The sequence below is a fragment of the Triturus cristatus genome, chromosome 7, assembly GCF_964204655.1.
Source record: "Triturus cristatus chromosome 7, aTriCri1.1, whole genome shotgun sequence".
Taxonomy (NCBI): domain Eukaryota; kingdom Metazoa; phylum Chordata; class Amphibia; order Caudata; family Salamandridae; genus Triturus; species Triturus cristatus.
In genome coordinates this window covers 343,705,635-343,731,924 of record NC_140590.1, presented here as the reverse complement: position 1 = coordinate 343,731,924, position 26,290 = coordinate 343,705,635, and the positions used below count along the sequence as shown (strand labels likewise).

The window sequence follows — 26,290 nt, the reverse complement described above, 5'->3', positions numbered from 1 at the left end:
GCTGCCACCATTAGGAACAGGGTGTGCCCCGACCCGTAGGATCTGGAGATCTATCTCCCCGAGCCTCAACTCGTGAGCCATCCTCTGTTCCTCCTTTTCTTTCTCCAGCTTCGCCAATTCCCATGTGAGCTGTCTTTTCTCCCTCCGGTCAGTGAATTCTGCTTCTAATAAGCCGTTGCTAGAGACACTGCTGCCCTTCCTTGAAAGTGTTCTGGGCCCCGCTACTAGGTCCCCCACCTCAGGTTGGTACAAACCAGCCCCCTCGCTGGCTCTCAGGCTCTCCATCCCTGTCCTCCTTCTCAACCTTACTTTCTCGCCGTGCCTCCCCCCAAGCCCTCAAGCTGGTCTGGAGTTCACCCTTCTTTGCACCTTGGGGACAAAACACCCCCTCTCGCTGACAAAACTTCCTGAGTTGGGCCACAGTGTAAGTTTCCACATCCTCCAACACAAACTCCATTTTGCCCACTCAGGATAGAAGACAGTTGCTTACAGAAGCTATGCAGGGGGGTACCTTTTGTAATACCTCCTCCCACCACCAGACGTAAATTTGGAAAAAACAAAACTCAAAATTAGGAAGTTCGCTTGGAGAAAACTCCCGGTGTAGGCCTATGGACTACCCACAGTTATTGTCGAGTAGACGCAAGCACAGCTCAATCCCACCACTGAACACCAATTTTATGTTGGAAACCGGGCAACCGGGTTAGCAGTCACCAGGTTTCCAGCACAATGGTAGCTTGGCTCGAGCGGTTGGGGGTCAGGCACCGTGTTAAGCGTACGTCACACCCTCACAATAACCATGCGTTCATCCGTTCCAAAAACGACACTACACCGTAAAAATAATGCAAGTCAAATTGAAAATATATATGTCTTTATCTTATTTTCTCTTAGTTGCAGGTTTCATAACAGAAATACAATACACTGGGATTTTCCTTCAAAAGAGCAGGTCAAATAAATAATACTACTTAGGAATTTCAATAAATAGGTTCACATCATCATTACACAAAGAATAAATAGATGTGCAATAAATACAGATGGCAAATAAATACAGTCAGACAATAAATACCGTGCAGGAATAAATTAGTGGATGACAATAAATAAAGCACCTCAATAAATAAGGTAAAATAATCAATGACAGTTACAGTTCAAATCATTTTCATGAGGTCACTTGGTCTTACTTTGCCCATACACAACTTAAGGACACTTGGATGGCATGGGGGTGTCCCACCTAGATTGATCAAGGCTGGGGCCTAAGCTGAGGCAGAACAAGAGTAACCTAAAGATCTGGCCCTCCAAACCACACAACCCTTTATGGAGGTCACTGTACCAGTCTCAGTTCACCCCTGGCACTCCCAGGCTGGTTCTAACACCCCTTTAGCCCCTAGAATGGTCTTTTAGGGCTCCACGGGGCCTCAGACGCCCCCTCTACCACTTACTGTCCTTTTCAAGATGATCGGCTCCGCTCGGCACCGTGTCGACGCCGTGAGGCGGCTCCAGATCGATGTCGTTGGGCGGCCTCGACTCGATGTCGCTGGGCGGTCTCGACTCGATGTCGTTGGGCGGTCTCGACTCGATGTCGCTGGGCGGCCTCGGCTCGATGTCGCTGGACGGCCTTGTCTCGATGTCGCCTTCCGGCGTCGCAGGGACTCGGACTCCCCACTTCCTGGTGTCTCCGGAGTGCGATCTCCATTCCCGACCTCCGGCGCGCTTCACCTCAGTCTCCGGCGACTCCGGTGGGCCGACTTCTCTCCCCCGTCGACGCCTCACCTCGACCTCAGGTGACTCCCGACTCGACCTCCGGCACCTCTCCACGACCTCCGTCGGCGCCCTCACTCGACCTCGGGTGATTCCCGACTCGACCTCCGGCGCCTCTCCACGACTTCCGTCGGAGCCCTCACTCGACCTCGGGTGACTCCTTACTCGACCTCCGGTGCCTCTCCACGACCTCCGTCGGCGCCCTCACTCAACCTCTGGCGGCTCCGGGTACGACGTCTGCTTTCTGTCAGCGCCGCTTCTCTACCTCCGGCCCCAGGTCTCCAGGCTTCTCGACGTCAGGACTCCAGGAGGACACTGCTGAACAGGTCAGGAGCTTGCTGTTCTTCTTCTTTAAGGCCTGTTCCAACTATTCAGTCCTTTAAGATGGTTCTTCTGATCTTGATCCCACACAGGGCTTTAGGTTGGGCTTGGTCAGTAGAGACTAGCATCAAGGGTGGGTTTCTGGACCCCACTCCAAGCACTGGTTTCCACCTCTGCTGCCTTACTCCGACCTCCTTCTATCTCTGTCCTCTCTCTTCACCAGTCAGTTGCCAACTGCCACTCTGAGATGGCCTCCCAACATTCTAAACTGCCTCCCACTGTCACAGGGTTCTAGAATGTTACAGAAGGTTCTAGAAAACTCCAGTGGGTTCTGGTGATGTCACAGGTGACAATGGGTGGCCACCATTTTGTGTCTCAGGCCCTCAGACAGAAGTTCCAGGGGTAGGGAAAATGGCTCCCTGACCCTGCATCAACACTAAAAAGTCTGGTGTTTCCCAAAAAGGAAAAATTATAACAGGGTTTGAGGCAAAAGTGGGACAAAATAAATAATGATGAGGAGGTACCACCCAAAGGGCTGACAGGTCTAACAGTAAGTCTCTTATGATATGGCAATTATTACATAATTAGTCAATTATACTTGGGAATTATCTTGCATGTAGATCTGAATTGAGGAAGATGAACAAGGAGGTAATGCCCCAGTTACTTAACGGTAGTCTTCATTACTCCAAGTATAAACGTTCCCCATTATAGTCTTGTTTCTCCCTCTCCGTCCTGGAGTCTGAAATGGATTACATTTGTATTTTGTCATTTTATATGATAGCGCTTTCATAAATAACTGGAAATGATGCCATGGTTCCTCCCTTTTTTACTGCGCTGGGTAGTGGTGGCCATGTTAGGAAAACTATTTTAAGGTCAGCTAGAGAACAGGCTCTGCAGGAGGGAGATGGAATCTCGCATGTAAGGGCTGTATTGGGGAAGACTTGGACTCAGAGTAATGAAGATTACCGGTAAGTAACCAGAGGATTATTTGAAACTATGTTTACATTTTTAATTGTGATGAGCCTGTCATGCAAAAAAGTATTTTTCTAGAGGCGAAGAATCCCAATCTTAGATCAAATGGGCAAAATTGTACATGTTTTGTGTTATTATATATTAAGAAATTAAACACAAGTCATGCATTTTATAAAATCCAAACTATATTCTCCCTTTGGTATGCATTTCTGGATTGCAGGACAGTAAATCCAGTGATGAACTATGGGTTGTTTCGATAGACCAGGGGCCAGATGTACGACCATGACAATTTGCGACTCACAAATTGCGCTCGATTGCGAGTCGCAATTTGTAAGTTGCGAAATGCCATGCTCACTTCTTGACGGTAGGACGATCTGAGGACGCCTACGTGTGGCTGAAGGACTTAGATGTTTTGAACGCTGATGATACGGCTTTGACAATCTTGATTACGGAGGGAGGAGTAGAAGTAGATACACGCATTTGGGTGTAGGCTCACTTCCTGACAGCAGGACGATCTGAGGATGCTTACGTGTGACTGAAGGACTTAGATGTTTTGAGCGCTGGGACACCGTAAAGAATTGCAACAGCGTGTATTTGTACGGTTGAGACTCTGCCTATATCTGGTTTTGGATGGAAATAATATACTTTGGTGATCTTTAAACAAACTTTCTTTTAAAGATACATGGAGTACCACGGAATCATTGTTGGATGTCTCCTAGCCGCATACTACATTTAGTGGGATTTAGAGTCTAACTACTATCGGACATCTACAGATAAACAGACAAATAAGAGGAAGAATTTCCACTGTGATTACGTCTTACAGTACAAACAGCAGGCTTTGTAGGGTGATATTGTCCCCCTAAATAATACCCCAGGTTTTGAGAACTTGCGCTAAGAGAAGTAGCTGGTCCTGAAGAAGGTGGTTTCCACGTTTGCTTATACCACCGAAACGCGTTGACCAAATCTTCTTGTAGATCCTACAAAAAATTCTTGTAGCAGCTCCCTTTTTGGGGGCTATTAGGACTACCTTACCACTCATTATGTGTTAAGTGGTAAAGCTACTGAGATATATGTGTACGGAATGTCTGATATGTGTCTGCATGAATGAAGAGTTTGTATGTGCAGTGTTCTTTCTCCCTGGGTTTTGTTTTCCTTTTTTTGTCATGAATCAAAAGAATATCTTTGTCTTATCGAATTGACATGAACAATGTGTAAAGTATAAGTGAAAATGTTTATTTATGAAAAATTGATTTATCTGTTCAAAATTGATTATATTTTTATACAGAAAAAATGAAAATATAAAAATACGAAAAATAAAAAAAATATTAAGAATACACTTTTGTGCTTTGTGTGCTAGTTTATATATAAATAACTGTTGTTTAGGTCAAGAGGGAGTATTATTAGATAGATTGGCTTCATTTTCCCCTTTTCTCCCTGACCTATTGGAAAATTATCTCGTATAAAGGGGGTCCCAGTATTTTCTGCATTGCGAAATGCCATGTACAACAGCGTCTGAGACACTGTTTGCGATTCCCAACGGGGTCGCAAATTGCATGCCTCATGAATATTCATTAGGCACTCACAATTTGCGACCCCATTGGGAATGGCTGGCCCTCCCAGGGATGGTGGCCTGCTGGGCTCAATAGACCTTCTGCTTTTAAATAAAGCAGTTTTTTTAAAATGCAGCCTGTTTTCCATACAGGAATTTAAAAAAAGAAAATGAAACGTTTTCGTTTAATTTTTTAAGGGCAGGTAGTGGTCCCTAGGACCACTGCCTGCCCCTAAAAACTATTTTCTCCTGCATTTGCAAAGGGGAAGGGGTCCCTTTGGGACCCCTTCCATTTGCAAGTGCTTTGCCACCCTCTTGAAGTGGGCGGTAAATTGCGAGTGTTTTGTGCCCGCCATTGCGGGTGCAAAACATTCATACATGGGGTAGAGAGTCGCTATGAGGAAGGGTCACCCTAGAAACGCCTCTTCCTAATAGCGAGTCACAATTTATTTGAGACTCGCTAAATAGGAATTTTACATGGCCCTATTCGTTTTTGCATGCGGCAAACGGGTCGTTAACCTGTTTGCGCATGCAATTTAGGGTCATACATCTGGCCCTAAAAGAATCCACCTACAATGCATTAGTTCACTTCATGACTAGACCTCTGACCATCGTACGACTGCTAGCATGACTAAGAAGTAAACAGTTGAGATCACTTCTTCCACACAGATGGGCTTAGCCAAGGCTTCGGCTTCTGCTAGAGGGAGAGGGGTAACCACCTCGCCACAGAGATATGCCTGATAATCAGCTGGTGGACCACTTTCTGCAGAATAAAGCTTTGCGTAATATGCCTGAAATGTGGCAGTGATGCCTTCGGCGTCTTTCACTTTCACCCGACTTGTCTTGATGGACTTTTCTGAATTCGCATATTGCTTGCTACGCAGACGATGTGCTAGCATGTGCTCCATCCATTGCCCCACAGATGAAACTTGTGTTTAAGACGTAGCATAGCATATTCAGCCCTGTCTAGATCAAGGAGCTTCAGTTGAAGACGCTCTTTCTCTAACTCCCTCCAGACCCGGGGAGCGCCTGTGCATTTATGAATGGTTTCTAGCTCTAGGGCCCTCTTCTCAATAGCTTTCCTCTTGTCTTTTCACGCTCTATTCTCATATGCTGCTCGCGCAATTAGATCCTCACCAAGCTACCAGTTTCAGGGCCTCCCAAACCGACGAGAGAGCAGTGGAGCCCTTGTCATTAAGGGTCAGGTATTCCTGAAGAGTTTTCCGGAGCGCAAGGACCACAGCCGGAGAATGTAGCAAAGCCTTGCAGAGACGCCAGCTCGATGTCTGTGAGGGAGAGGGGGGTGTCTTAAGGGTAAGAGTGATGTGTGCAGGGCTCGATAGTAGATGTCTTCACTCAATCCCATTTCAATGGGGAGGCCAGGAAATTATCAAGTCGAGCATATGTATTATGGGCCGTCTTGTACAAAGTATAGACCCTCTCTCCATGGTGTTGATAGTGCCACACACTCAGCAAGCCACACTAGGCCTTCAGGGGAGATAGACGTCCCTTGATCTCTGATACCAGACCCCAAACTGTCCCAGGAAAACGTTTAGAGAAAGAATGGCCACCCCACCTTTTTCCCCCACCCTTGATGACCAAAATTGCTGTGAGAATCGCTTAGGTGTATTTTTTGCAGCAGACATATGTCTCCCTGTGAATTTTCAATCAAGGAGAGGACAGCCAATCTCTTTGTTGAATTATTGAGGCCTCGAACATTGAGGCTAACCACTGTAATATCCAGGGCAAATAGAAGAAGAGAGCCTGCTAAGGACCACATATCTTGTCCGCGAGGGTGGTAGAGGGGCCCGCGAGAGCCACCCCACAGAATAGGGCAGTGTTTCATGTGAGTAAGATGGTGTTGCGGAAGGATAGTCCCTTGAACTAACCTCAAGCCCCAGCAGTAAGAAAAAAACCACATACAGTTGGACACAATGTAATAAGAGAGAGTCCATTAGGATGGAGAACATTAAAAAAGGGAAGCCGACCTCGACCTTGTCATCTATTGGATTAGGGCCTTCCACGCCCGTCCCCGCCCTCCAAATACCATCCACCACAATAGGAAGTCTCTGCGATATCTCTCAGGAAGGGTCAGCTTTGTCTATTCCTTCACCGGAGAGGAAGCAAAGAACCGCCAACCTCTCCTTGGTGATAGTGTCTGGGCAGTGGTGTTCTGGCGTGGAGTTGTGGCATGCTCTGCGCAAGTGTCTGCCGTGTGGTTGGTCCTGTGTGGAAATAGGGTGGGAGTCCTGTTCCGTAAGCTCGAGATTCAATGCCTTACATGCTTCCGTGAGGGATCTGATAGGGTTTGCCGTCCCAGCGGAAGATGAGGTGGAAGGGATGGCCCCATGAGTACGAAGTGCCTATCCGTCTCAAGTGGCTGATGACAGGGCGGAATTCCCTTCATTTCTGCAATTTGATATCTGCAAGGTCCTGAAAAAGCTGCAGAGAATGACCTTGGAACTGAAGTCTCTGGGCTTCTCGTGACTTCTGGAGTATTACCTCCTTGGTTTTAAAGTCATGCACGCAGACCAGAATGTCTGCTGGGGGCCCTGTTGCCTCGCGGGTGGCCCACTTGGTGACATCTATTGAGTTTGTTTTTGTTCTCAGCTGTGGTGCCCAAGACCGAGCGAAACAGGGCCTGCACGTATTCCTCCAAGTCCGAGCCGTCCGTTGCCGTTGGGACCAATGTTCCCTCTAATTTCTTTCCTCTGTGTGCGGCAGTGGAGGGTCTCTGTGCGCTGCAACCATGGCTATGTGCGCCAGGAACCAGACAGCGCGTGTGCGCGGCGCCAAATGTCACTCAGAACATTTACTTCAATAAGTGAAAAGATGGTGCATTTTCACACATACAGTGCCACAATAAGTGTCTTAAGGGCAGTTTCCAAATTGGATAAACACGCCATGACATGAATTGGTTACACAGGCAAGTACAATTCAAGTTTAGAAAAGCACAAGACTTAAACGGTGGTACCATCATAAGATTTTAATAAATATTCTTAACTTGAGCACTGTTAATTGGGTGGGGAAATGTTGGGAGCCTATACAATATCACATATAAACAATAAGGGAGACATGTCAAGTGGCATCACTAGAGGGGTGACAGGGTTACTTCTCACGGCGATCTTTGGCATTTTTCCAGTGGTGATAAACTCGATCTAGGTCAACTTTCCCGTTCAGGAGGTAGGCATCTAATGGGAAGGGGAACATATTTTAGCGCTGTCTGTATCTCTTAAATGCACACGGAATTCAAAAAAGATTTCACAATGAAACCATTGATATATACCATAGCGACTCTTAAATAGGGGGCTCGTGATTTCAAACGTATCATAAAAGTCCATTTGTGACTTGAAATGAATGTACAATTACTTACAAAGGGTTTGTGCAGTCACAGGCCAGGGATGTGGAATTCCTATAGCCCGACGCCCAGGACATATTGTTTGGGGTCAAGGGCATCAAGTTTTCGTGTGTACAAGTAGGCCCAACCCCCTACAGCACAAACCCGTTGGCTGCCAGTTTACAGTACCACATTATGGATTAGGAAAGGCCATTGTCTACAGTTAAGGTAATATGTGGGTCCATGTGTTAATGCTGTTCAAACTTGTATTTATGGTTCATTAATGAAAAGCATTCATTATTAGGGTGAGCATTAAAAGTAAATGCCGTAAGCTCGGCCTTCACTACTGAAGGCGGCTCCAGTATAAATGTGTACACACGTTTTCAAAGTTTAGTAATATGAGGCTATGTATAATGCTCCCAGAACGCTCTCTGTTTATATGCAAATATTTGCAGAAGCTTGAAAGCAAGAGTGATGGTTCTTTGCTTTCAAAATAAAATGTTCACAAAAAAATGCAAGTAGGAAAAAAGACATTAGGTGCCATATCTTTGCAGCATCATTTAGTAAAATGTTGATGTACGCTTGTATCTCCCAAAAATATTCCTAATGGAAAATCAGTGTAACCAGTTGAAATATGATTTTTGGGAAAAAAAATAACACAAGCGTTGGCAAAGCCAGTAGGTCTGAAATGTGTGGTCAGCTGTTTGGCCACAATCAGTCCCGCGCTCTGCAGCCACACACCCCCGAGCACCCCCCCAAGCCGCCACAAGACAAATGTCTATTTTAGATACCACATATATTATGGACCTGACATGATCTTTGAAAGTGATGGGAAACAATCCTTGCCCTGAATTGTAATGAGTGAAGCAAATTGAACAGAAGGACAAAGGATTCATGCAGGAAAAAGTTTTACACTGCTTGGCCTGACGACCCTGGAAGCATTATTTGTTGCAATTTGAGACAGAATATATAAGACTTATGAATGGAACTGAAGACAGATGAACCATTGCGCCAAACTAAATGGGACAGGTGAACTGGGCTTCCAACTTATGGGAAGACTGAGGCCTTACACATCGAGGTAGAAGCTGCGCAAACACAATAAATGCTGGTGAATTGCTGTTCTTGAGACCTAATTGATTCAATCTGGTTTTTAGTTTTCCATGATTGTAAAAGGAGGATACTCTACCAGAGGGATAATCGATGAGCAGTGGCAATGACCTTTGCAGGAAGTGATAGGCTGCAATATGAAAGATTCATGTGTGTACAAAAAAGTTAAATGTGCATTCATTCTATTACGCAGAATTAGACACCCATAAACAGACTACAAAACCGTCAACTTCATTACTGGGTGCAACAACAAATAATTTTATCCAGGATCCCGGACATCTGATATAGGGGCGCCTGCCATGGTGTAAAGAGTCTTGGTTGGTCAGTTTCACCCCCACTACAACTATACTGCCAACACAGGTTTCATAGTATTGGAACAACAGGTGTCTTCTCAATCAGGAGTAAAAATGATAAGACTGCAAATCAAAATGTTTTGAAGACAGTCACATTGGTTTCCTTCACTATTGCAGAAATTGACAGAGTAAGCTGATCATGTCATGTGAAGGCACCGACACCGCCTTACCGCAAAGACAGAGTAAATGCATTCATTATACACCCCACTAAATGCTTTAAATGGGCAGATATATTCCAGTACCAGCAATTCTAATTACTGGTGCTCGGCTTCGAATGGGAGAGTCCTGGCAAGTTTCATTACAAAACAGATACTACGGGACAATGAGAGCCTACGTTTCTAGACTTTCCTTTAGGAATTGTCAACAGAGCCTAGCAAACATCAGATGCCTTCAACGGGATCTTTAATAGATACCAGGTTCATCGATAGCCGACATACAGTTTTCCATTGTATGAATAGAGTCACATTTGAGATTCTTCTAATTGTGGTAGCAGGTCACCTCATTTTTTTTTTTTTTTTTTTTTTGAAAAACCTTTATTATTCACAGTTGCATCATCATATAGTGTACATGCACCATCCATGGTGTCAAATCAGTTATGCAATAGGTAGGTGCTTTTCAAACAATATGACACAGCCATTCAGCCGACAACCCGGGGGTCCGGCATCGTTGTACATGGTGGCATTGCTGTAGTCCTTTGGACGCGCACCTTAGCAAGTGGTAGGTCTATTTTGTTGTTTGTGTGTGTTTGGTGTTCCTGATTCGCAGTGTTGGCAGCAGGGATGGCGTTGCGTCTCAGCCCGCACCGCGGCCACCGCCCAGGCCCCATCTAAAGTTGTGCAGAGCATCATTAAGAATCTCAGGCTTAGGGGCCCCTAGTCGGTACAGCACCAGCGCCATATCCGCAATGCGGGCCGGGCGCGGCGTTAGTGCTTCAGTATACCTCACTGTGACATAAAAAAAGGGAAAAGAAAGAAGAAAAAAAAGAAAAAAAAAAAAGCTTGCACTTAAGTCAGGCAATTCTAGCCTGCAATTTCGTATTCGGGTCCATGTGCGCGTTGTGTGGTGCACGCCCGATCCCCAAGCGCTGCATCCCTCAATCTACTGGTCATCGGGGCATGCCCAGCTCTCAACACTGCGCGCCCTCTGCAAGAGTTTACTGCGAGCTTCAGACGCACCCATCCCTGGCAGGGCAGGTGGGTCATCGCCGCTCCACTGTCGGAGAGCAGGGTACGCAAAGTAGGGCAGCGCTCCGGGGATGCCAGACAGCGCAGCTACCGTTTGCTATCTGTGATAAATCAGGAATCCAGTCGGGAAACGCAGCCGATAAGCAAGCTGCTCCCGACGCTTATGTGGCGATAGGGGGAATAGGGATGAGGGTTATAAACTCAAACAGGGTCAAGGGGGGAGGGGGGGAGATCCTTTTGCGCCAGTGCGGAGGGGTCAGCAGCTGCCTGGCGGGGCGCAGCGGGGCTGTGCGCTGTGCGCAGGAGATAGCGGCTGGGAGCGGGGAGGGGGGGCCGGAGGGGCCCCCGGGCTGGTTGAGAGTCCAAAGCGTCTACGCAACGCCCGCACTTAGGTTCGTGGTACGCAGGGCGCTCTGCTACGTTGAAGGGGGAGTGGCAGGTTGAGATGAAGTGGGCGCATCCTCCCGCCTGGGCCCCCAGCCAGGCGCCATTTGCACTGCTTCGGATCGGGGCGGCAGTATGCAGTAAGTGTGTGTGTTATCCGTTGAGTGTTAGTCCTCTGGTGTCGGCCTCGCTGAGAGTGGGAGTAGAGGCTACCAGAGGCAGGCAGGGGGGAGCAGGAGGTGGTGGCGCCGCAGCTTTAAGGTTGCCTCCGCCAGTCCACGAGGAGGCGGTAGGTGTTAGTGATTCAGGTTACCCCTCTTTCCTGGCAAGCCATCTGAAACGCTTTGAGAAGGTCATCCCAGAGCTGGGCGATGGGGAATTTGCGGAGCCCCGCTATTTCCTCACGAAGGAGCGCCGCGCTCTCCGCGTGTGCCCAGTTGGTGAAGGAGACTTCCCAGTGCCTAACGTGCGGGGGGGTCGCGGCCTTCCAGTGTTTAGTGAGCAAGCGCTTAGCCGTTATAAGTCCCATGTCCCAGAAGCGCGCCTGCACTTTGTTGTTTTTTGTGCGCTTATAATATGCATGCTTCCCATGTATGCGGCAGTTGCCCGTCAGTGTCGCGCGCGAGCAATGCCAATACGTCATCCCAATATGGCCGTACTTCTGGGCAGTGCCACAGCATGTGCAGAAGGTCTGCTCCCGGTAGCAGGCAGCGCTGGCAAGCTGCGTCCGTCAGCAATAGCAGGTCACCTCATGATGCCCCCCTTAAACTGAGAATCATAGCTGCAAACAAAAAATGCAAACATCTGAGAATCATTTCTACACAGACCGCTCACTTGCTCCTAAAATCAATCCTTTGGTCTCCTGGGTCAACCTGCAACTTTCCACGTTTCAAAGACTGTTCCGACTCTTACAAACCTTTCACATGAAGGAGCTGAAAAGAGGCCATGCCCACTCGATTAAGGTAATGTGACATACACATGGGTGCTGATACAGCTCACGACAAGTTGTCGAGACTCCAAAATCAGGCTGACAGGTTAAGTCTGGCCTACAGGATCGTAAGTATTTGAGACCAGCCCAGAGAAGTTGGTAAGTTGATGAAACAATGGATTGTGCACAAGGTCTACTGAAACAATGGACTGACTATCTGCAAAGGATGGCATCCCGCTATACTCCTACTAGATCTCTGTTAGTCTACCAGATCCAGCAATGTACATTCAAAAGCCTAAAACATTGATCAATTTCTTGGGGGACATGGTCACAACCGTGAATCTCCATGAATCCAGACTCAAAGGAAGAATCCACCTCCTTTGCAATAAAAAAATGAATTTCAGACATGCAGTGCTCTGGCAATAGCAGACTGTGCGCTACATTACTAATATTAACAACAATTCACTCGGCTAAAATCCTACTCGGAGCAGCATTTGAATATTAACTATGCAAGAGCTTACTTGCATCCACCTTGAGTCACAGTGCCATCGAACTCTGTGCCTTGAAGGAGCTCTAAGACAATTTGTGATACTATATAAAGCTCCTAAGTAAATACTGACGAGGAACTTTCTCATATATACACACACACATACACACACACATACACACACACACACACACACACACACGCACACACGCACACACACACGCACACACACCCCGCAAATTAAAGCTTTTTGGAAAAAACTGAAAAGGACTATAGTAACCAAAGAGGGCTGGGTGTGACAATTTCTACACATTTGCATAACATTTGAAATAAAAGCGTGTTTTCCAGCTCTGTGGTGGAATACACTTTTTTTGAGAAGTTCTAAACGAGGCACAGTGTGGTTCGTCAAGTGTAAGCCCACAGAAGGAGACACCAGGTAGTTGCCAGGCAACTAATGTTAAACACGAGCCTAAGAACTGGGCTTAAAACCCATTCTTACCAAGAGTATAGATTCTTTTTAAAAGCCTGTATAGTGGACTAACACACAGCCCTACGTTTGGGAGGATGGGATGCCAAACCTTTGTGCAGTATTTGGAATGATAGGACTATGTGGCACATCCCAATAGCTTGTACACAGTGGGTATCTCTTTATACACAGCATTGGGAGTTCACAGTGCGCATCTCTATACACAGCTTTAATGACCGTACATAAAAACCTTGCTTCCTGTTTGAGGCCATAGTGCCAACTGAAAACCGAACCCTTGTCCCCTTTCTTGTAACACAGAATACAGTATTTCCCTTTATCATTGGTATCTGGTTTTGGAATGAGAAGACTATATCAGAGACCCCTCAGTTCAAACTGTGAATGATAGTCACACCGTAAAGACAAAACTCGCTTCCCCAGGATTTGAGGAGCTGAAAGATGAAACACAGTCATCACAAAATAATAGAATGTTTCGGAATGAGGGTCTGTGAATCGAGGAAAGCCTACATTAATATCAGAATGGGGAATATCAACAAATAGTGAATGAAGTGTGGTGCATTTATTCAAGGAAGCACAGGGCTTGCTCGGCTGCAGCCACCCTGCCCTCGCCGCCTCCTGACACTGCAGTTCTGGGTGGTCATGCGACTCCTCCGGTGAGTCCCCAATTGCCTTTTGTTCTGGAGATTAATCCGTGGCATACCATGTTTTGTTAGTAATCGCGGGATGATTGTGGCCTTTTGTTTAAGTATTGATGGTAATCAGAGCCCCTTCACGGGCTGTGATTACCATCAATACATAAACAAAAGGCCACAATCAGTCCCGCGCTCTGCAGCCACACACCCCCGAGCACCCCCCCCAAGCCGCCACAGGCCCGCCACAAGCCCCCAAGCCCCCTTACCTGCACTCTCCACGACTCCTACGACTCCTCGCCGGCACCACTGGAACAAGTGCCTGGTTTTCGCGCCGCTCGCTTCTTAAAGCGGCGGCGCGGCCGGCGCCTCTCCGCCGGACGTCCTGAAATCGTTTGTGCACGCTCCACATCCGGGAGTGCGCGGTGACGTCGGCGAAGGTGCGCGCGCGTGCGCGCGCCTTAAAGAGAACGTAGGTTGAGACCCCCACTAATGCGAATATTATTTCTTCTGTAGCTATTTTCGAGATATTAGGAATGGGCTTGTAGCTTAATCTGTTGGTTTTGAAGATGAATTATTTCCTTTTGTAGGTTCTCTATTTCTTCATCCTGCATAGTTACCTTCCTCCTGGACTGCCAGTCTTTCCCCGACCTCGTTAATGTCTCGTCTGGTCTCCCTCAGCTCGAGGGCGAGGTCTTCCTTTAGCGTCTGTAAGTTTTCACAAAGGGAGGCAAAAAGCGATTCAAGGAATTTGCAGGTCACCGGGCTCTTGGGATTTTCACCCCCGCCTGCCGATTTCGACTCACCCACTCCTCTCTTTTCGCCTGGCGCTTCACCGGGGGTCTTAAGGAGCATGTCAAGGACGTTGCTCTCTTTTTTAGCCTTAACTGCGGCCCTCTCAGGCCCAGCACCCTCAGCAGATGGTCAGAGGCACATGGAGCAGGTTCAGGTGGGTAGGTGGATTTAGCTGTAACTCCTTCTGGGGAGCTTTTGCCGTAGCAGTGGAGATGGCGGAGCGGGATCTTCCCAGGTGGGTTGCCAGCCCATGTTGGCTACTGCTTGACCCCCGGACAGGCCCGAGCGACCTCCGAGTGCTGCTGTGCCCAAGGGGGCTAGTTGGGTATTTCTCCTGACCAGGGTCCCTGAACTCTCGCTACCGTGCTCACAGTTTATCTTGGGGGGCAAGCAACATACAGATCGTGAAATCGTGGAGTTATTGACTGTCAGTCTACCCCAGAGTGTCCCAACCACCTTCCCGTCGAGGTCACAAACGAGCTCCAAGGAGGGGGGGAGAAGTCGACATGGCGGGGTTAGCTGAGATAAAGGGCGCGACCCCCAGGTCCATAACCAACCGGGCTCCGCTTTGTAAGGCTGCTCTAAAGGCCCAGTACCCCCGTATGCGAAGCAGGTAGAGCTGCCAGGCTATGCAGCAATCACCACAATGGCTCTCCCATGTCAGAGTGGGGCAAGGGGGAGAAAAGTGGGGAGAGACTTCGGCCCCTCTCCTACCTGAGCAGTCACTCGGATCGTCCGCCTGTAACTCCGACCCGCGGCAGCTCAGCTCTTCATCCGGTGCTTGGTTGTTCGTTCAGAGGCTTCAGCCCTCCCACAGGTCAGTAATCGTTAGGCCTGGCGGGAAGGACTGGAATCCTTCAGGCTGCCATCAGCCTCCTCTGGTCCTCCGTCACCAGTTTCCCTTTTGCTTGACTTCAGAACCCATACAGGGGTCTTAGGGAGAACGGAGCTGGGGTCGCCAATCCCGGAGGTCCGGGCTGCAATGCCCAGACTACGGCTGACAGCCGCGTGCCTCTCGTCGAAGCGCGCAGGCAGGTCCGAAGCAGCAACATCTATCTCGCTCATGCGGGAGGCCCCTCCATCCCGGGGCCCCCGCTAAAGGCTCTAACACAGCAGTCTTGTGTCAGGTACGGCCACCGCCTCTGATGGTGCCCATGGGGCCTGTGCAGTCAGGCCTAGCAGAGGCAGCTGCAGCCCAGAGGCTGCGTGCTCCGCGCTCGTCCCAGTCCCACAGCGGAGATAGGAGAGCAGTGCCCATCGCACCGTGACAGCTTCTCTGCCTCCAAGGCGCTGCCCCAGTCGCCGGCACTGCTTACCCAGTCTCTGAGAGCAAAGTGATCAGTGGATGGGGCTCTGATTTGGCGCTACCGGCTGGGTGACGACGGACCAGTGGGGAAGTGAATCCGTTCATACCGCCATCTTGGCCACGCCCCCAAATATACACTTTTAAATTGAAAACGAAACCATAAAGGGGTGAATTTTATACTTTCTATCAATTGCACTTACGTGGCTTTAAACAGTCCTGCACAGTGCTCCTGCATGCATCTCTCCAACCGAATGTTGAAGGTGGTCTGGAGGGACGCATTTTTTTTACTTGCTTCGTGACCTTAATTTATTAATTGAGAACAGGTGGTCGAGATTAGGTTGCTGCAGGCTTGTGTGAATGGAAGAAACAATATTTTGTGATCAACTGCTGAAAAGGACTGTAAATCATTGTCTGAAGTGAAAGAAACAAGTGAGGAACATTTCTGTTTATAAAAATGAACTCTCAGAGATGTTTTTGTTAATAAGAAACGGTTTCTGAGGTTGCCGTAATGTGATTAATTAATTTCTGGGAGTTAAATAAAAAGGAAGTTTCAAAAAAGAAAAGAAAGAAAGACTCCCGCTACGAGTGAGCTGTGTCAGATACACATGTGCTGGTAAGGTCCTGAAAAGTCTCTTCTGCCCTTAAGTTGTAGATATAATGAGGAGATAAACGCAGAATATTTGCTGGCATGTTATAAATAAAATAGGAGTGCGAAATGCCCTTTGTCTCAAATCTCATGGGACAAATCAGTTCAAATATAGGGCTTATTTTGTGTACATAAAAGAAGAGATTCATGAACACGTTTGTAAAAGTGCTGTGTGATTAACTTGTCTTTTTTATATTTAGGCATATGATGTACATGTATGTTAGTTTGTAGAGTCAAGAACAGAAAATAAGTAGAGCTAGTGTACAACATACGGTCACCCATTGTTGATGGTGGTGATCCATAGGAATCTTGTTTCATGGTGTTGGAAATGCCTTTAAAAGGAGCCTCTTTGACAGACAATTGTTGTGCAGCTACATTAAAGTCTCTACACACTCTCCTTTAACATTCTTGAGTTCTCCTGGGTGAAGGGTTTGCTACACCTTTTGGAAATCATGTTTGTTCTGCTATTTCAGAAATAGAGAAGGTTTGCGTTTCCAAGAGAACTGTGTCTGTAGTCAACAATTGAATATTAGTTAAATGTAATCATATAGTAAGTCTCTTACGATATGGCAATTATTACATAATTAGGCAATTATACTTGGGTATTATCTTGCATGTGGAACTGATTTGAGGAAGATGAACAAGGAGGTAATGCCCCAGTTACTTAACAGTAGTCTTGATTACTCCCAGTCGAAACCTTCCCCATTATAGTCTTATTTCCCACCATCCGTCCTGGAGTCTGGATGGATTACATTTGGATTTTATATGATATGGCTTGCATAAATAACTGGAAATTATGCTATGGTTCCTCCCTTTTTTACTGGCTGCTGGGAAGTGGTGGCAATTTTTGGGAAACTATTTTCAGGTCAGCTAGAGAACAGGTTCTGCAGGAGGGAGATGGAACCTTGCATTTAAGGGCTGTATTGGGGAAGACTTGGACTCGGAGTAATGAAGATTATGGTAAGTAACCAGAGCATTATTTTAAACTATGTTTACATTTTTAATTGTGATGAACCTGTTATGCAAAAAAGTATTTTTCCATAGGCATAGAATCCCAATCTTAGATCTAATTAGCTAAATCGTACATGTTTTGTGTTATTATATAAGAAATTAAACACAAGTCATGCATTTTATAAAATCCAAACAATATTCTCCCTTTGGAATGCATTTCTGGCTTGCAGGACAGTAAATCCAGTGATGAACGATGGGTTGTTTCGAAAGACTAAAAGAATCCACTGACAATGCGTTAGTTCACTTCATGACTAGACCTCTGACCATCGTACGGATGCTGGCATGGGTAAGAAGTAAGCAGTTTATAGGAATAAATCTTAATGTCATTATCCTCCTTGAATGGGCAAGACCCAGATCATGAACTGTGCACTGGTTAACATTTCGCAGTGGTCTGATTTAGCATCAATTTGTTTTCTTTCGTTTTTTCATATCGACTCACAAGCTTTACTCAGCTTTACTACAATTAGAGATCTCTCATAAACAGATGTACATTTCTTTATAAACAATGAAAGGCCATAGAGTACCACAAGTTAATTATAGTGCTTCTAATTAGGTCTTTAATACAAAGAGTTTTTGTCTTCAGTACGATAAGGAGTGGGTTCCCTTGTTTGTGAATGGATGACTTTCTTGTCTAGCTCAGTTCTCTGTTCTCTATTCATTGGCTTTCCTCCTTAGTTTCTGTTTGTCCCCCTTTGTGTCTTTACATTGATTCTGATTAGATGAATTGTATCCTTCCACTGCTGACTTCAAGGGAATCCTTCAGCACTCCATGAGAGTGCAAGTTTTCTTTCCTTGCACAGTTGCCGTCCGCTTGTTCCCCCTACCACCCACCTCTCTCTTTCTGCTTTCATCTCAACCCTCGGGCTGTTGTGTCTTTGTCCTGATCCCTGTTCTTTTAATTTTCTCTTTTACATCTGCCATCGTCTCTTTTCCCATACTCAACCATTGTATAGCCGACAGATGAAACTATGTGGCATTAACATCCTCACAATGCATCTCTTTTGCTTGCAACGTTTTTAATACCAATGAGTTCAAAAAGGTCAATCCTGAAGAATCTGGAAATAATAGAATTACTGGGACCTTACCTGCTAACGAAATACATCATCACTCCTATTAGCAATGTAGGCTACAGTTACAACCTGCCATTCCTCAACCTACCAAAGCCTCTGAACTGACCTGACCACCTTTTGCTCTCGACAGGTAGCCAGACTAGGGTGCAAGGTATATCCTCACTCCTGGACCAGTTACAAATCATCCAATTTAGTATCAGTAACATTTTCTGTCCATTTCATTCTGCAAATGTGTCAAATTGATTTTCACAAATTATGGTGTTTTTAAATATGAAATAGAATTGCAACTCAGGCAACTCATCTCCTAAATAGTCTCTAAGAATCATGCATGCTCCAAACAAACTATCTGTTCCCGGAATTTGCCACAATCTAGTCCTGCAAATAGGTTTAAAATGTATATTTTACTTCTAATATATGTAACTTTGTTTCAGAAATGAATCAATGAACAGTGGCAAGTAAATAATGGATAATGAACATGTATTTAAGCTTTTCAGGGTTTTAGAAATAACAAAGTGTAGGAACACCGGAACACTTATACTCTATGCTGCCCCAAACCAGCCGACCGAAGGATATCTGGGGGCCCTTACAATCCTATTTGGCAAACACTAATACAGTGTATTCCAGGATTGCCAGTGTTTTTGTTGAATTGTGTGTATGCGACATTGGTAAGTCCTACGGAAACTGGCCATTGAGTGCATAGAGACCTAGACTCTTGAGGAAAGGTAGGAGCAACGCACCCAGTTGGGTCCTTTCTCTGAAGCCTGGTCTGCATGATATTGATTGTCTTTCATTGAGTTGAAAATTATGTTCAAGTAAAATTGACTGTGACAATCAAGGGGATCTCATAGTAGACAGTCTTGAGATGTGTGAGGTTATCTTCAATTCCCTTGATGATTCGTTTTTTCACCTATTGATGCTGGATTAATGTACATCTTTAACAACAGGGCTGGCCTCTTTACCGAATTCCCAATTTCTAACCATTATTGCCACCATTGCGAAGTTGTCAAGATTGAGTCTGACTATTTTATATTCCTTCAGGTCTGTAACATAAATGGCCAGACACCCCTTGCCCTTTTTCTTTGTTTTCAGAGTTGGGGAAAACTATACAATTTACCCCGCTAGCGAGGATTCAGCCTTTCTACAAGTTTCTGAACCCTTTTTAAAGGGCCACAGGGTTAGCAGGAGCTACTGGCCCAACTGTGGAGGTTGAGGCCTTTTACTTCGTGTGTACCAGGGCCTGACCTGTATGAGCTCTGAGTAAGTGGGCAAATTGCTTCCCCTTCAGCACTTGACTCTCAGTGATAGCATGGGTCCAGCAGTCTAAGGATTCTCGGAAAGAGGTAGGTGCAAGAATTACACGGACATAAGAGTCAAAATAAACCCAGCAACCCCATTAAAAGAATGTCCAGCCAGATATTTGCTGTTATGAAAAAAGTTGTACTTATATACAAAGGCAAAGTGAAATATGGCACCCCACAATTAATATACATAAAGCCTGATTACAAATGGGTTGGTTAATTCCAGCCTGTGCTTAAACCTATGTTTACTCATGGATTGGAATTACGAGGTAAAAGGTATTTATTGCATCCAATAATTTTTTAATGTATTATATACCTGAAGCTTCGTTAAATTTTAGTAGGTTAAACCTGCTGAAATTTAACAGGGGAAATGTGCATGGTATTTACTGTACCATAAAGATTTTGGTGCTTTAAACACCAAAATCCACACTTTATTCCCTACAAGCTTGTAATAGGAGCTAATTACCGCACGGATAAATAACGTACACTGTGGTATTGTTAGTAATCAGGTACGCTAAATAGCACCTCCACTTGTAGTCTGGGCCATAGTCTTTGTATGGCTGGCACTCTAGTGTTGTCAGGTAAGATCCAGAGTCCTATTTCCTTGTTTAAGGCTTGTGGTTATTCTCCATTTACGTATGGTAATATTCAGGCTAGGCACGGTTACTGAGAACGAGTCTTAGAAGCTCCATGATTTCTCAGCGCCGTAGCACTACAGTCAGAGCATGTTCCCCCAGAGGCTCTGCATCTCAGTGATCAGTCTTAACTGCTCTCGCAACTGTTGCGATGTGGAAGGCCTGGCACATGCCAGCTGCGCAACGTGTACAGTAGCCTGGATGCTGCAGGTGAGGTGGTAGGCGTGCATGGCTTTCCCTGATCTGTGGTAAGTCTCCTAATTCTGGTGACATGTCTCGGTTGGCTTCTGGGTTATGGGGGTTGAGTCAATACTCTGCTTACACGGTTCGCAAACCTTTATGGTTCAATTTTACGTGTTTCTTAATTTAATTGGTCCTCTCTCTTCTTCGTGGCACCTACCTCGCAAACTGGGGCCACAAACAGCACCATTGCAGGCGATGGGCCCGCCGGCTACAGCGCTGCACAGGGCTACAGCCCTCTTCAGTCACAGAGATGCACCAGGGCGACAGCTGTTAATCTTCACCGCAGCCCCCACCTGGCATAAGGGGGTCGCAAACGTCAGCACTCCAGGCGACAGCCCTCCCGCTCACAGCCCTGCACAGGGGGGTGGCCCTCTTTAGTCACAGTGATGCACGATAGTGGAAGCACTTAATCTTCACCACAGCCCCCGCCTGGCATAAGTGAGTGTCAAACAGTGGCTCACAGCAGGGTGATGGCCCTTAATCTTACTCCAGTATTAAAACTTTCATAGATTCACATGCTTGAAGCATTCCCCGTCGTCGAGATGGGAGTCCCCGGTACATTTATAAAAGAAATATCACAATAGACATAGAAGTTAAAGGCCAAAGGTCTCATTATTTAGTAACATATCCAAGTCCTTATTTAAAAAAAGACCAAACTTAAGAAAACAACCAATCAGCTAACACCATCCTCTAGAACCTTCCTGAAAGGAGCTCCAGTCCCTCAGATTTTCTCTCCCATGTTGTGCTAGGGAGTCTCCACTGACCTCTGCTCAGCTTTTCCTCATAACTTTGAAATATCTTTGTCTTTAGTTTATTCTCTTTGATTCAAGGTATTTTACAGTTCTAGTTCCTTTGCTAGGAATGTTCAGCTTCTCCACGCCAGATACCCCTAAAAAAGGTTTTTTTAGGCCCTGTTGTACCTGCAGAAAGAAAAGGCTACACATTGACGATCCCCATAAAGACCGCCTTTACTGCCTTTTTCCAGTTCACTGCAAGGTATGTCGCATTTTTTTGTCAAAGACTTTAAAAGACCGTAAGGGGAGGCTTTTATTATGGCTGCAGAGGCTTAAGGACAGGGAGGATCCTGTATCTTCTGAGGAGAGAAAAGGTTCCTCAAGATCCTACTCAAAGACGCCTCAAAAAAGACCACTGGACGTCTCTCCAGGTCACTCCTTGCAGTCTCCCCGAAAGAAGATGTACAAAATGTCTTCAGAGGGTACTAAAAAGCAAGATCTGCCTTCCAGAGTGTCTCGTTCACATCAAAGTTTGTTTTCTGGCAAATCCTTCAAGAAATCAGCCTCAGACCCTCCTACTCCTCCTGTGAAGGGAATTTTTTTTTTAAAAGCCTTCCTCAGCCCCGTCAACAGACAGCTTATCGACGACGACAAGACCTCCATTGACAGTTGTTGGGGTAACTTCGTCGACGACTACCTTCACCACGGTTTCAGTTTCGTCTGTGTCAATTTCATCATCGACGAGTCAAGTTCCTTTGTCGTCGACAGTAAAGATATCCAAAAAGTCGTCGTCGACAAAGATCCCGACGATTAACATCTTGAAGATGATGATGAGTGCTTCGTCGATGGCGTTGCCTGTGTTGACAACGAGTCTACCGTCGACGACTCTCTCATTGACGATTTCCCCCATTACATCGTCGATGGCCTCGACGATGAGAGATACATCATCGACAACAGGGTTGTCATCTACGCCAGTTCGATCTGGGAAATTAATACCATTGCCTGTCGATGATTCTACGACGAATGTATGTGTACCAGCGACGACATTTACGTTGACAACCTCGTCGCGACACCAAAGTCTAGGTCAGAAAACTGATTTTTTAATTAAAATTCCAACGAGAGAGACTAACACCCTCCTTAACATCTCCAAGTAGGGTTCAAGCTTTATTACCAACTCATCTCTTAGATGATGGTGATGATTTGGACGAAGACAGCCTTTTTGGGGCTGCACAAAGTTCCTCGGAGTTGAACGTCAAATACCAGGAAGGGATCACTGACATAATATCGATACCAACAATATCGAATACAAAAAATATCGGTGTCAAAATATCGAGTACAATAATATCAAGTCACAATACTTATTTATAAAAAAACAATAATATCGAGTACACAATATCGTCTAACTAAAATATTGTATCTCATAATATCGAATGAATAAATATCATTACCAAAAATATCGACAAACATCAAACTAAAGTGTAACTAACAAAATTATCGAAAACATAAATATAGACAAGCAAAATATCGGATTTTTCACAATATCAACTATCTAAAAACTGCTAAATAAAATATAGTTTTAGCAGATAATGTACATTAGCATTATAACACATGACTATACACTTTAATGACATGATTCATTTTTATACAAACACATTTACATATAAAAATTCTAATATCATACACAATAAAACTTTTATTACTAACATAAAAGCTTAGCAAATTATCATACTGGCATTATATCAAACTCAAAACAATCTTTTATACATTTAAAAGTGAAAATAATTACATCACTTTGTACTAATAAGCTACTAATTAGTGTTTCCCTTATATGAAACAAACAGCCAAAACAATAAAAACCATTCAGGTAGACCAATGAATTTCACACTTTTTGAAATTAAACCAATGAAATGAACCAACTAATTAAATAAACACTATAAAAACACTACATATCTGCATCACTTTCACACTACTAACCGAAAATAAAGAGGAATGTGAAACGCTGCTCAACTGTATCCTGTTTCTACGCCAAAAGAATTTTTCACAACTACACAAGTAAGTTAAACTGTATTTAAAATATAAAAAGACTACTAAGCTACAGCTCAAAATATTTCTACTACACAATTTACTAACCTTTATTTAATTACATTCATGTCTCCTCTACAGATATTTTCTAAACACAGCAAGATATTTTCTACATACCCACCAGTCAAATATTGATCAATGTAAGTTTTATTTTTTTCTCCTATACACCTAGAAAAATTATTAAAACTAAATATTCTACAATATATTGTATTACTTTTTTTCTCCTCTACAGAAAACTGCCAAACCATCCAAAAGTACTTTCATCACAAGAACCTACTTTAAAAAATAAAAAAGTAAGTATATAATTCACAATCATTAAACACCTTGAAATAGCCACCCAAATGTAACTTTTCCCCTAAAACCCTATCACATATCCAAAAATTCATACAACTATTAACATCTTGTTTTCTCTTACCAACAGAAAATACTTCTTCTAAATTGAACAGAAAGCTTGAAACCATCTCCTGACCATTTTTGGGCACATCAAACTAAACATTGTAAGTATATTCACTGAAATGTAAATATATTTAACAAATATATATTATTTCACATATTTACAACATTGTTTTTTTAATCTCCCCTAGCATAACACAGAACAACATGACTGAAGGTGCAGAATTTATAATGTCTCAAAAAAATAAAATGTTGTTATGTTATATGGGGTATGTGTATACACAAGAAAAGCAAATTGGTCTCAAAATGTTTTGGAAGTGCAGCAAATACTACTCAAACAAATGCTATGGTAGAGCTACTACTCAAGAAACTACTGTTCTTTCTGTAAAAGAACATAATCACCCCCCCAATATAACTGAGATTGAGGTTAGAAATGCTCTGGAAAGTATTAAAGAAGCAAGTACTACTACTAATAAACCCACCCCCCAAATACTCAAAGAGGAATTATTAAAAATACCTCAACATGCATCAGGACAATTACCCTCAATACTTTGTTTAAAAAGAACTATTGCCAGACAGAAAAAAGTAACAACAAATACTCTACCTACCCCTAAAACCTTCGAAGAAGTAGTAATTCCCCCAGAATTAAGCATTACTCACACTAAAGAACCATTTCTTTTTTTTTATAACAAATGCCCTGAGAAAAGAATTATTATGTTTGCTACTACCAACAATTTAGTGAAATTACAACAATGTCACACCTGGATGATGGATGGAACTTTCAAAGTCTGTCCAAAACCATTCTACCAGCTCTACACAGTGCATGGATTGTACCAACATTCTAACATTCCATTAATCTATGCCCTATTACCAAATAAACAGCAAACTACATACATAGATATCCTAACTAAAATAAAACAAGAAACCAATAATTATAGTCCACTAAAAATAATTATTGATTTCGAATTAGCCATGATAAATGCTATACTAAAACATTATCCACACACAGCAATACAAGGATGCTATTATCATTTTAACCAGAGTCTGTGGAGTCATCTGCAAAAATCAACCCTAAGGGGCTGATTCCGATCCCGTAGAAATATTCCCCGTACGAATTTATTTTTTTACGTACGAATCGTACAAGTCCCGTACAAACTGGCAAGTACGATTCGTATGTAAAAAACTCCATACGAATCGCATTGGGAATATACCCCGACACGTCCTCGGGTCGGAAAAAGTGTCCGACACCTCTCCGGACGGTTTTACGTACGACTCGGTAAACCGACGTCCGAACGCGCAAGTACGATCCGTGCCGTCCGTCCGAATCCACAACCGTATGGTAAAAACACCGTACGGAGCGAACCTCCATAGCAACCATGGAGACGTCCAAACATGTGCCCGCATACGCGCCGAACATCCCCCCATGTCCGCGCCGTACCCCCAGGCCCCCCGTATGTCCGCGACATACCCCCAGCCCCCCGTATGTCCGCGACGTACCCCCAGCCCCCCGTATGTCCGCGACGTACCCCCAGCCCCACGTATGTCCGTGATGTACCCACAGCCCCCCCGTATGTCCGCGACGTACCCGCACCCCACCCGTGTATGTCCGGTGCGGACCCGCACCCCACCCGTGTATTTCCGGTGCGGACCCCCACCCCACCCGTGTATGTCTGGTGCGGACCCCCACCCGTGTATGTCCAGTGCGGACCGCCACCCCCGTATGTATGGTGCGGACCCCCACCCGTGTATGTCCGGTGCGGACCCCCACCCCCGTATGTACGGTACGGACCCCCACGCCCGTATCTATTGGGCGAACTCCCACCCCCCTATGTACGGTGTGGACCCCTGGGGGACCCTAGCGCTGGGAGTCCGCACCGTACATACGGGGGTGGGGGTCCGCACCGTACACAAATGGGGGTGGGGGTCCGCACCGTACATACACGGGTGGGGGTCCGCACCGTACATACGGGGGTGGGGGTCCGCACCGTACATACGGGGGGGGCTGGGGGTATGGCGCGGACATACGGGGGGGGCTGGGGGTACGTTGTGGACATACGGAGGGGGGCTGGGGGTGTGTTCGGCACGTACCGGGCCCCCTTTTCCTCACGCTTCGCGCCATACTTAGCTTTTCCGGCACTTTTTGTGTGCCATAAAAATATAGCCGTCCGGAGTGCTGTCTGTATGATTCGTACTTGCTGGTACGTAAAAAGCTGCCTGACTCCGTCCGCGCCGTCCCGGATCACATTTGTATGTGTTTTTGTGTCGGTCGGTGTTTTGTACGATTCGTACGGAAATGGTGTTTCCGTACGAATCGTACTTGCATGTTTGTATGGTGTTTTTACCGGGTACGAGTCGGACGGAGAAAACGCTCCGACCGTCTGTTCGTACCCGGTTTCTCCAGGATCGGAATCGGCCCCTAAGTGTACAATATGCTACAGATAGTACTTTCGCCTACCAGGTTAAAACTAATTGCACTAGCATATGTACCTGTAACAGATGTAGCAGAGCATTATAATATTCTAATAGAAAGCCCCTATTACAAAAGAAACGAAGACAAATAAGGCCAACTCCTAGACTACTTTGAGGACAC

The 26,290-nt window shown here is 45.4% G+C and overlaps 1 protein-coding gene across 1 annotated transcript in view; it reads left to right on the top strand.

Moving 5' to 3' along the window:
- SYNGR4 (synaptogyrin 4) overlaps positions 1-26,290 on the top strand; it is a 670,375-nt gene that overhangs the window by 142,343 nt on the left and 501,742 nt on the right. Inside the window, exon 2 of the mRNA XM_085616469.1 lies at positions 17,416-17,531. Within this exon, the coding sequence (XP_085472595.1) occupies positions 17,439-17,531 (93 nt within the window). The 5' untranslated portion in view covers positions 17,416-17,438. The remainder of the gene's footprint in view (positions 1-17,415; positions 17,532-26,290) is intronic.